Source organism: Clupea harengus, chromosome 1 (genome assembly GCF_900700415.2).
Source record: "Clupea harengus chromosome 1, Ch_v2.0.2, whole genome shotgun sequence".
Taxonomy (NCBI): Eukaryota; Metazoa; Chordata; class Actinopteri; order Clupeiformes; family Clupeidae; genus Clupea; species Clupea harengus.
The window spans coordinates 19,942,325-19,954,824 of NC_045152.1; the positions used below are offsets into that span (position 1 = coordinate 19,942,325).

Below are 12,500 nucleotides of genomic sequence, written 5' to 3' on the forward strand. Positions count from 1 at the left end.
TAACACAGTGGGAAGTAGGCAGGCAGACACAGAGCTGCAGCAGAGCACACTGAGGGTTTATCCCCACAGCGCCTCCTGTCTGCAGACTGACTGCAACTGCTTCATTCTCAGCATCGTCAGCGCAGCTTTCCTGTAACATGGATTAAGGCATATACTGTATGTTATATGCATGAAATAGGGACATTCAGTAACAGTATCAGTCAGTGTGTGCTTGTGTGTGTGTGTGTGTGTGTGTGCGTGTACGTGTGCGTGTGCGTTTGCGTGTGTGAGAGAGAGAGAGAGAGAGAGACTGAATATGCTTTAGCACTGATAGCTATTCTAACGTTTTTGCTTTTGAATGAGAGTGTGTGTGTGTGTGTGTGTGTGTGTGTGTGTGTGTGTGTGTGTGTGTGTGTGTGTGTGTGTGTGTGTGTGTGTGTGTGTGTGTGTGTGCAGTGAAACAGGCAGAAGAGACTGATGTAGGTTTAGCTTTTGTTTCCTGTACTTCCAAATAATAATCAGTCTAGGCTGGAGACATAATGGAATGAATAGAAGCCCGAGTTTCAATTCATTCCATGTCACGTTCACTGTGTGTCAGCATGTGTGTGTCTATGTGCCCCACACACATGTATACACACCCCCACACCCACAACTACAAACACACACTCACACAAAAAACATATGTGCAAATACACGCACACGCACACGCTCACACAAACACTCCCATCCTACACTAATGGGTGTTGGCATGCACACGCAGACACACACTCACACACACACACACACCTTCTGCCTGTTCTGTTTTAACGGTGTGATGGGCACTTGCTGAAGATTATTGAGATCTGTTGTCAGCTCCGCTTTCCACCCTCTGCACTGCTCTGGTTTTCATCTGCCACCAGAGAAATCACAACACACCTGCACAATATGCCAGCTGTCGCGCTGATGAAGTGGGGATGAAGGATGGAGAAAGATAAAGAGAGAGATAAAGAGAGAGAGAGAGAGAGAGAGGTGGGGAGAGAGAGAAGAGGTGGGGATGAGAGAGAGAGAGAGAGAGAGAAATAGAGTGAACTGGTGAGAGAGAGTAAGAAAGAACGAACGGTAGTTGAGCAGTTGTTTAGTTTAGCTACGTACATTAACAGTGTGTTGTAAACAGTCTGTGCCCATTCACACATGCCATGAGTGTGTGTATGCATGTGCACACACTTTCATAGACTTCCATACATGTTAATACGCCTGTGTGTGTGTGACTGCAAGTGCTCTCTAAAGGTCTCCCAGCGGAGCTCTTATGGACGGAGCGGCTTCTTCTTCACCTCTTCGCCAGATGGACTGCTCCCTTACAGCAGCTGCAGGAAGAAAGAGAGAGGTGGAGAGAGAGAGAGAGAGAGAGAGAGAGAAACAACACAACGAGGAAGAAGAACAATAAGAACAAGAAGTAGAAAGGATGAATAGGAAGGGGGAGCAATGAAAGGACTTAGAGAAGGAGGAAGAGAGAGAGAGAGAGAGAAGGAGAAAGAGACTGAGAGGAGGAGAGTGAGAGAGAGAGAGAGAGAGAAAGAGAGACTGAGAGGAGGAGGAGAGAGAAAGAGAGACACTGAGAGAAGGAGAGAGAAAGAAAGAGAGAGAGAGATGGTGTGGGAGAGAGCTTCCGTTAGATTAGTACGCTGTATTTACTTGAGGCTGCCTGGTTTAGAACTAGCGCTTAGCATCATACATATTTGATGCGATTCTGTATTTTACATACGCGTGTCAGTGTCTTACAGCAGATTCCTGTCAGGGGAAAATACAGAATCGCTGTTGATCCACAGCAAACAGGCCCCTCCATGTCGAACACGAAACATGACAGGCCCCAGCCCCAGCCCCAGCCCCAGCCCCAGACACGAACACTGGAGGAGACACTCATCACGCCCATTAGAGCTCGTACTCCTCACTGCACACATGACAGAGAATACATATCCAGTGGCAGGAGCTCCAGAAATACATAGCATACCGATTATGCTTTTACACTTGATCTATTTGTGTCTGGTACATCATGAGTTGTCAAGGTAGCCTGACTGGTGTTTCAATTCATATGAGTTATATTTATTTTGAGGGGAAAAGATTTTTCCCTGCAGGCTGTTTTGACCTCATTGATTTGTGAGCCGTGAGCACCTCCCTAAGGCGCCACATAACCAGTTTTAGATGCCCCAGAGCAGTAATCAGACATTCATTAGTCACTGCACAAATGTCAGTGTAATTTCATGGCCATTTTGACTTGGAAGCTGTTTTAGGTCTCACAGATTTGCTCTGAGCTCCTCCCTGTGTAGACGTGACTGGACTTGTTTCAGCTCCTCATGTGCAGGAGGTCCAGTACTCCTGTTTCAGCTCCTCGAGCGAAGGAGGTCCAGTCCTCAGTCGCGTGGCGGAGCAGGGAGACGATGTACTCGTGGGTACATCGGCTCCCGTACTAGACAGGAGGATTGAGGGGATCTCAGCGTCTCTCTTCTGTGCTCATAGTTCAGTCTGATGATTCTCAAAGTAAGTCTGATTGTAGATTCCGCTTCTTTAGAGACCTCAGATTGAAGGAATTCTTCCATACTCTACCAAGAGAAAGTAAGGCTTTACTAATACGGCTTTAATCCTACTGAAGGCCCGACACCTTTTTTAAGGCGAGAGTTAATTTGCTCCCCCTCAGTAATGGAAGTGCCTCTCTAGACACAGATTGCAAATAAGCACAGCGAGATGTGGATCATTTATTTAAAAAAAAAAAAAAAAAGATTTCAGACAGCACCAAAATCAAACAAAATCAACAAAGATGAAAAATTGTCCTGGAATGACTTACAAGCCGACAATGTCACCGTAATAACAGCAGCTGATGAGGGAGGGACGATTGTGATCCTTGACAGAGGTGATTATGTAACACAATGTCAGACAAATACAAACTTCTTTTTAGAGGAAGTTGAAGGGCAATCTCACTTCCGAATTTAAGGAGGGGATCTCACAAGTGACACTGAAGCTTCTCAACACTGTGGGAATTACTTAAAACGACTTAAGTCTTTAGTCATTCCAGGTTTGCCATTGCTTTTCTGCAACAGTTTGCAATAATGTCATTGAGGAAATCATTGTAGCATTAAACGAATGTTGCAGCTCACCTCCACCGCATTGTTTCTTGAAACTATCACATACAGCAACAGTCCACAAGAAACCAGTGGCCTGCTATCGATACCATGTATAAAACTGATAGTAGGCATTATGGTTGATCTACAGATCACTTTTTTGCTTGGCACACCTTATATTCCACAGACACACCCAAATTAATATTTCTCTCTAATCATCTTAAATGTACTATGATTTATGACATGCACAAGATCAAATTTCTGGATCTACTGATTGTACAGGAAGGCAATGGCTTACACATGAACCTGTATGATAAACCAACTGATTGTAATACCACTGACAGTTGTCACCCACTTCCCCTAAAGGACAGTTTATCATTCACAAGTTTTGTGGAGCAAAACACATATGCAAAAAGACCGCAGATTTCGAAAAGCATCTTGAAACATTGAAAAATATCTTTGAGATAGAGGCTATAAAGACACACAGATAAGCAAAGTCTCTTCAGAACTTGAGGAAAGAACAGAGCAGAACAGAGCAGAGCAGAGCTCCACATAAAGGAAAGCGTTCACCAGTAGGACTACTTATCACTCAACAGGCCTAATGTGCTGAAAAAATAAAACCCTATTAGGGAAGCACTCGCATACTCTCCAGACTGATAAACTACTGGGAGACCTTTTCTCTGACCCCCTGTTAGTAGTTAATTCAACTTTAATTAACTCCCCTTAATCCTCCTAAACCGAAATTGACTCCCATTTGTCCCGGCAACTACAGGTGCAATGCATATGCTTAGTGCAATAGTACATATAGATCCCACGACCTTAAACATCCACGATAGGGTAAAAAGATCCAAATAAAAGGAGAACTTACTACGATTTATCTTACTACAGATCCTTGTGGTAAGGTGTATGTTGGTAAAACTAGACTCTGTGTAGCCGATCCCCGCCGCTATATAGGTGCAAGAGTAACACGTACCCTCCAGGCCTTTTACTATAAATTAACATTAATGACAGTGGGTTTGTACCCATGACCCTGACGGAGGCGTTTAATCGCCGAAACATTGGGCTAATAAAATAATTTGCATCAAAGTGTGAGACGATACCTTTACATTTTGTCGAGTCTCTCTCCAGTCGGTTAGCACCTCAGCAATTCAGCTGTGGTTTACCTCTTCATTAGATCCCAGTATCTCTGTGTGACTTCTGCACACACAGCGAAACAGATGGAACCTGCTAATGTACCGTGACCTAATTATAAAGTTGAATCCCAGAGTTTTCATTTCATTTTTTAACTTAATAATTTAGCCGATGGTGAGGAACCATATACCTCAATCATCATCAGCTTTTAAATAATGGCAATTCATTATTTTAAAAGTCTTTGCATTTTAGTGCGGTAACTGATGAACAAGTTTCATTACAGTAGGCCTCTGTGAACATTTGGCTTGGGGATGACTGTTGTACCATGATGTAGATACCAGTATGAGTATGTCAGGTGTAAACAGACAGGAATCAGTGAAGTCTCATGGCAATGGATTCCCCTCACACCAACAACACTGTCAGTATATCAGTTGTCATTCCCTTTAACATCATTAACATTAAAATGAACACCACCATCACCATCATCATCATCATCATCATCATCATTATCATCATTATCAACATAATCCTCATCATCACCGCCCATCATCCCCCTCTCTCCTGCCTGCTCTCCCTCCTCTCTCTGTCTGTCCATCCACCTCTCTCCTCCTCTGTGTCTCATTGCTATTTTCCACCGTGCTTATCAGAAACATGGCTTCCCTCTCACTCTGGGTGGCTGGAGGGTGGAGGCTGTGCTGGGCTGGGAGGGTGGTGGTGTGGGGTGGGGTGGTGGAGGGTGGTGGTGTGGGGTGGGATGTGGATGGAACAAGGGCTGGAGGAGAGGCCCAGCGAGGGCAGCTGTTCTTGGGGAAGCCAGCTGTGCTGTCAGGGAAAGGAGGTAGTTCCTGGCCCGTGGCCAGACAGCACACACCCGCCAGGCTAGGGTGTCTCTGTACGTGTCTATCTCCGCGTGTTGGTGTCTGTGTCTGTAAGGGAGGCTGAGATAGCGACAAACAGACGGAGTGTGTGTGTGTGTCTGTTCAGTTAAATGTTTCTCCCAGCAGCAAAACTGTGACATTTTACTCAACGCTGATGAATTATTTCCCAAATTCTCTAAAAATGCCCTTTGTCTCATCTCTGATAAATAACACACCTGTCTTTGACTCCCAAGTTTCAGAGCTGGGGTGAATGTGTTTCAGTGTTTCCGTCGGGAGGGCATCCATGTCCTGCACAGATCTGCTCCTCTTAGAGGCGATGTGAGTGTCCCAGTTAAGTGTGTGTGTGTGTGTGTGTGTGTGTGTGTGTGTGTGTTTACCTGAGGGCACCTGAGTATGCAGGTGTTAGGCATCAATAATGCACCTGCGTTTCCGTCCCACTGACGTCTCACTTTCATGTGTCTGCAGGCTAGGAGGAGGAAGAGCTGTGTGGGGGTTATTTCATGTGTCTGCAGGCGAGGAGGAAGAGCTGTGTGGTTTTTTTTTCACCATCGATTTTTTCTTTCCCTTTTGTTCCCCCTCCTCTGTGTGTGGAAAAAAGATCACCTAAGTCCCATGGAGAGACATGACCTCCCTCTTTTCTGTCCTCCGCCCCGCTCTGGTCTCTGTGTGCTCGTCTTCTTTACCCCTCCGCCCCCGGTTGTCTGAAAGGCCTGACCTGGTCTGTGCAGGTCCCCTGATGTATCTGTTTTGTGTGACATTGTCAGAGCCATGCCTGGCCCACCTCCAGGACCGTTCCTCAGCCCTTCCTGCCGGTCACCAGCCCACCCCATGTGGTCTTAGATAAGAGAAGAGAGAGGGATTGAGAGAGAGAGGGATTGAGAGAGAGAGAGAGAGAGAGAGATAGGATGAGAAAATAGGGAACAAGAGATAAAGGGGAGAGAGGTGGTTTTGACATAATGGTGGCCCTGGGTGCAGCCCAAGAGCAGAGCAGCAGTGCTGATTGGTTGCCAGTTGGGATAAAAGAGGCTCTGATTGGTTGCCAGCGGGGGCGAGCTGCGCGGCCAAGGTTGTCTCTCTCACATGGCAAAATCTGCCCCCACGGATGGGTTAGGAGCAATCTCCTGTTCCCCGGGCCCATACTCCTGCCCACTCAGCCGCTCATCCTTGGAGTCGTAATCAATAGGTTTGAACTAAGCCATTTAAGTCGAGTTCAGTTCCCATGTGAGTGAAGTATTAGTGAGATATAATCGTGCTCAAAGTCACTCGGGATAAAAGGTGCTGCTGAATGTTTATGTCCCCTGAGGCGTCGTGCATCCAATAACATGACATACAGCGAGCACAGCTGTGTGCTACATTGTTAGCTTTATTTGTCTACTTACCTCATTTATAACAGTGAAGTGTTTTTTGTTTATTTTGGGGGGGGGGGGGGGGGGGTGTAAGAGGGTGCTGATGCTGTCCTTGCGGGCCAATTGTGTCTCTCTCGCTCGCTGGCACTCGCTTTTCAGCACATCACTCACTTTCCACCAATTATCCCCTCGAGGCTTTAGCTGTGGGCTCTCTTCATGTGATAATCAGTGTGATAGTCAGTTCATATTAGCAATGCAGCATGCTATTAGCATTGGCCAGTTTCTTTTATCATCTGGATAAGTGCTCCGTGCTATCAGCCAGGAATCTGTGTCATTAGCCGAGCTGTCGATGCTAATGCTGTTAGCCGGAAGGTCGGGCAGTAAGCCTCCCTCTCACTCTGGGTTCCTCGGGCTCTTCATCGAGACTCTATTATGCTGACAGTGTTATAATCAGGGCTGAAAGCCTCGTGTCAGTGTAGACGGGTTCATTACACTTAGAGCTGGTATAGACGGCGAGTATTTCATTAAAAACATTTATCATTTATGGTGTGTTGAGTTTGCCTTTACACACCTTTATGAACCTGGAGGGAGAGCTGAACAAAGACTCATGTCGATGCTGGACTCCATTTCCAGGGCACACAGGCAGCTGGCAGCCCTGGGGTAAGTAGGAGTAGTGCTGTAGAACCAGTTTTAGTCACAAGTCCAGCAGGGACCGGCCTAGGAGAGTTTGAAAGGAAGGTTGATTGTATCACCCAGTGAGTTACAGACTGCTTGTGCTGAAGAATTACTACGAATGACTGTGTATAATAATTCAGCAGACATCTTGGGATTTGCAGCATTCAGCTGACACAAACATGCCACACTAATAGGTGTGGTTTTATCCATGTGGTTTAGCAGAGGGTGCTGGGGCCATTTGGTGTGTGGCTGTGTGTGTGTGTGTGTGTGTGTGTGTGTGTGTGTGTGTGTGTGTGTCTCTGTGTGTGTGTGTGTGTGTGTGTGTGTGTGTGTGTGTGTGTGTGTGTGTGTGTGTGTGTGTGTGTGTGTGTGTGTGTGTGTGTGTGTGTGTGTGTGTGTGTGTGTGTGTGTGTGTGTGTGTGTGTGTCTGTAACTAACTTGTCAGCAGATGTAATTTGTCAAGCTTTACTGACTCCTGAGTTGCTCTTTCTCAAATCCATCTCCACAGAAATTAACAGCACACACTCACTCTCCTGCTAAACATCCCCTCCGTTGGCATTGCCCTGAGGCACGAGGCAGCCCAGCCTGTTCATATGGCGCAGATATATAATGACGGAGGGGGGGATGGGTGTAGCTTAGTCAGGTGCCCAGGGGGGTTCCCACGGGGATAAAACACAGAGAAACCAATCACCCTGAAGAAATTCCCATTACCTTTACACACACACACAGACACACAGACACACAGACACACACACACACACAGACACACACACACACACACACACACACACAGACACACACACACACACACAGACACACACAGACACACACACACACACACACACACACAAACACACACACACACACAGACACACACACACACACACACACACACACACACACACACACACACACACAGTCGCCTACCTCCTTTGACCTACATATAGCGTGCACCACATCCGATTCTTACGCCTTTCTGTAGTATTTCAGGTGGATTTTTTAGCCCTATCTAATATCGATATTGCTTGGAGGAGAACATCTCGGCTCAGTCTTACGAGGTGCAGGGCAGCGGTTCTCATACGCGCAGCAAATTATTGTGTTTTCCATGTTCTTGCTGGAGGTGCTGATGCTGAGGTGTCAAAGTAAAGAGAGGGTTTCCTGCTCAATCAATGTTATTGATCGGCTAGTGCTTCTGTGGTCTGAGGTAGAAGTACAGAAAATGGATGTGTGTGTGTGTGTGTGTGTGTGTGTGTGTGTGTGTGTGTGTGTGTGTGTGTGTGTGTGTTTTTTGTGTGTTTGTGTGTGCGCGTGTGTGCGCATTTGGTTGGAATAACACTAGCTAATTTCTCTTTTAGCCAACGCTGGGGCCTATTTTCCAAAGCAAGGTAACAGTCGTCAGCCGGTTACAATGCACCCACGCACAGAGGCCTCTGTAGCCTATCACAGTCTCTCATTGATCCGTGTCATCAGTGTGTGCCAACATCTCTATGTCTTTCTGCACCCCCAATCCAGAGGGCTTGTTATGTGCACTTGTACCCACCTGTAGGTGTGTGTGTGTGTGTGTGTGTGTGTGTGTGTGTGTGTGTGTGTGTGTGTGTGTGTGTGTGTGTGTGTGTGTGTGTGTGTACCTGTGTGTCCTGTTGGTAATTAAGCAGATTGGTGGAGGAGGCCATGAGTGGCTAGACTGTAGGACTTTCAATGTCCCTCTGAATAATGTCCCTAATTCCTTTTACTCCCAAAGTAAATACCCAGTCTTATTTAGAGAGTGAGCTTCAGATATAAAAACAGATATAAAGAGAGAGAGAGAGAGACAGACAGAGAGAATGGGACACTGACGGAGAATGAGAAGAGAGAGAGAGACAGACAGAGAGAATGGGACACTGACGGAGAATGAGAAGAATGGAGGATGGGAGGAGCAGAACAGAGGGTGGATGAGGGTGGATGGATAGGTGGAGGCACACAGCAGTGAAGTGCTGTTTGAGGAGTCAGAGGTGCTTCTGCAGAATAATGGCCTGGCAGATCTGTAGGAGAACACAGTGTGCTTGGCTGACTGTCAGAGAATAAGGTATTATTATTTTGGTGGAGGTATCAAACACACACACACACACAGAGAGAGAGACACACACACACATACACACACACTGATATCCTCTCCCACCTGTATGTTTCAAGGGAGAGCCTTTTTTCTCTGGTCTCTGGGAAGCAGTAAAAGCCACAGCGGAGACAAAACAGGGCAAAGAGAGATGAAATATCCTGCAGAGGCAAACTCTTCTCTTTGATCTACGCTAGACACATCTCAGCTCTCTTCCTCTCCCTCCCTCTCTCTCTGTGCTAAACTTCAGATCAATAATCCTGCAGGGAGCTGCTTTTCACACACACGGCGTGATGATGACAAGTCTAACATCTCATCCTTCTCTTTCTCTTCCTCTGTCTGTCTTTTTCTCTCTGTCTGTTCCCCGTGTCCTCTCCACTTCTCTTTTGCCATCTGTTTTTTTCCTTGATTGTTTGTTCCAACATTTGTATGGATGTGTGCACATGTGTAATTGGATTTGTATGTCTGTGTGTTTGCATGATGCATGTATACGTGTACATGCATATGAATTGATCCGTGTGTGTGTGTGTGTGTGTGTGTGTGTGTGTGTGTGTGTGTGTGTGTGTGTGTGTGTGTGTGTGTGTGTGTGTGTGTGTGTGTGTGTGTGTGTGTGTGTGTGTGTGTGTATGTGTGTGTGTGTGTATGTGTGTGTGTATGTGTGTGAATGCATGCATATACAAATGTGTATGAATGCATATGTGTCTGACCACACGTGTGCATGCATGCTCACGTGGGCATGTGTATGCATTTGTGTGTGGACCTTCCCACATCTCTCACCTCCCTCCCCCCCCCCCCCCCCCACCCCTCCTCCACACATCTCACCCCCGCTTTCCCCTCCTCTGCAGATCCCGAGCGCGGCGGGACGCACATGATCTCCACCGATGACCTGGAGTACCCGCGCGAGTACCGGTCGCTGGGCAATGGCGGTCGGCGCTTCTCCAACGTGGGCCTGGTGCACACGTCCGAGCACCGGCACACGGTGATGGCCGCCCAGAGCCTGGAGGCGCTCAGCAACCTGCACAAGGCTGACATGGAGCGCAAGCGCGACGCCTTCATGGAGCACCTGAAGAACAAGTACCAGCAGCAGCAGCCACACTCGCTGCCCCCGTCACCCTCACCCTCGCACTCCAGCATGAGGGAGAGGCCACAGGAGAGGAGTGCCCGCGAGCAGGTACACGAGCAGGCACACACACGCACACACACACACACACACACACACACACACACACACACACACACACACACACACACACGCACACACACACACACACACACACGGATACAAACACACATATACACATACACACACACACACAGATACAAACACACATATACACATACACACACACACACACACACACACACACACACACGCACACACGCGCGCACACACACACACACACACACACACACACACACACACACACACACACACAGACAGACACACAAACACAGATACAAAAAGTACAAACACAAAGACAAATGTTTGCTTGTGTACACACCACACACCAAAAATCACAAACACAGACAGCTATTCACACATGCGTACATCTACACAAATAACACACACATTGAAGTACCTGAAATTAGATGTTTCCCTGAAAGTATAAGCATGAAATTATTCTATAAACCAGAAGCAGCGCGGAGAATTGGAGATGTGGACGATCAGGGTTCTCTCTGAACTCTCTGAGAAAAATATCATCAAACTCACCACTCCCCTGAGGCAAAGCACATTCTTAATGAGCATAACCCTCTATCGTACTGTATAGCAACACCTTAGATAAATAAGAGCAACAAACCACTCCACAACAAGTCTCACAACTGAGCCAATACTAGTACATATGACAACATACAAAAGACAAAGGAGAAGAACAAACAAACCGTGGAAAATCTGGCAAGCTTCTCCCTCACTGCTTGACAACACAAAATATACCAACCAACATTCACACTATCATACACACACTATCACACACATGCATGCATAAACACACACATTCACATAATCAAGCACATATGCATTTTCCTCACTACATCCATGGACACAAACCCACGCTGAAGCAGTCACACATTGATGTGAATTGGGCTTGTGAATACACACACGCCCTCACAACCATGGTGCATGCACACACGCCCTCACAACCATGGTGCATACACATACGCCCTCCCAACCATGAGTGCAGACTCTGAGGACTCGATCTACCTGTTCACTCAACCTTGTTTTGAATCCACCTCCATGAGAAGGCTCTGGGCACACATATGCAAAGTGCACTGGATGACTATGAGCATGTATGCAAAGTGGATGACTGTGAGCGTGTTAGAGCGAGGGGGGAGAGGGGAGAGGAGGAGGAGGAGGAGGGGTGATGGCGTGAGAGAGGAAGCGGGAGGGAGAGCGGAAGGGGGTTGGGTGAGAGACAGGTGGAGTCCACGGTTGCCAGGGCAACCCATGCCTTATAAGGCAAGCGTTGATATCACATTGCAAAGGTCAAGCTGGGAGAGAGGGAGAGAGGGAGAGAGGGGAGGGAGGGAGAGAAGGAGGGAGGGAGGGGAGGCAAAGCATGAGGAGGAGAAAAAAAAACGTAGGAGGGGGAGAAGGAGAAGAGAATAGGGAAGGAGGAAACGCCGGGAGCACAGACCACCGTAATTCCTCCTTCACACTCCTTCTGTGGTTATGTGCGCTGAGGGACCATGAAACAGGCTCCACGGAGAGGAGGATGACCTGGGGGAGGGGGAGAGGAGGAGGAGAAGGAGGTGGGGATAGAGCCAGCGGAGCAGCGAGCTCCATTACCTCACCGCGAGGGAACACAGCGAGCCACAGCGCGACGCTGCGCAGAGCTCTGGCTCCACGGTGCCTGTACCGCAGAAAGAGTTAAGAAGCCAGCCAGGCAGGCAGGCAGGCAGCGATGCTGTAATGAAATAAATAAAAGAGTTTCCTTCCGTCACAGAGCGAGCGGGAGGGAGGGAGAGAGGGAGAAAGGGAGAGAGAGGGAAGACGGAACACAGAGAGGGAAAGAGAGCAGTAGTGGTGGGGGGGAGCGGGGGGGCGGAGGGAGGATTCTGTGCACCTGACAGCCGGCTGGCGAAACTCACTGGTGAAAGCATTGGACTGGGGTCAGGTGTGTGTGCGTGTGTGCCAGGCTGACTCTCACACACACGGGCGCGCGCGCGCGCACACACACACACACATACACGAGCAAACAGGTGCTCTGCAGGTGAGGCTACGCTTCAGGAGTGTTTGTGCGTGTCTGTTTGTATTGTGTAAGTATTGTGTTTTATGGATTTGTAGTCATCATATGTGGTGGGAGTGTAT

At 47.8% G+C, this 12,500-nt stretch overlaps 1 protein-coding gene across 3 annotated transcripts in view; it reads left to right on the forward strand.

The window, feature by feature from the left end:
* si:ch211-278a6.1 (SRC kinase signaling inhibitor 1) overlaps positions 1-12,500 on the forward strand; it is a 119,672-nt gene that overhangs the window by 70,228 nt on the left and 36,944 nt on the right. For all 3 annotated transcript variants that reach the window (XM_042707947.1, XM_031570587.2, XM_031570594.2), the window contains exon 2: positions 10,039-10,364. In XM_042707947.1, the coding sequence (XP_042563881.1) occupies positions 10,062-10,364 (303 nt within the window). In that variant the 5' untranslated portion in view covers positions 10,039-10,061. The remainder of the gene's footprint in view (positions 1-10,038; positions 10,365-12,500) is intronic.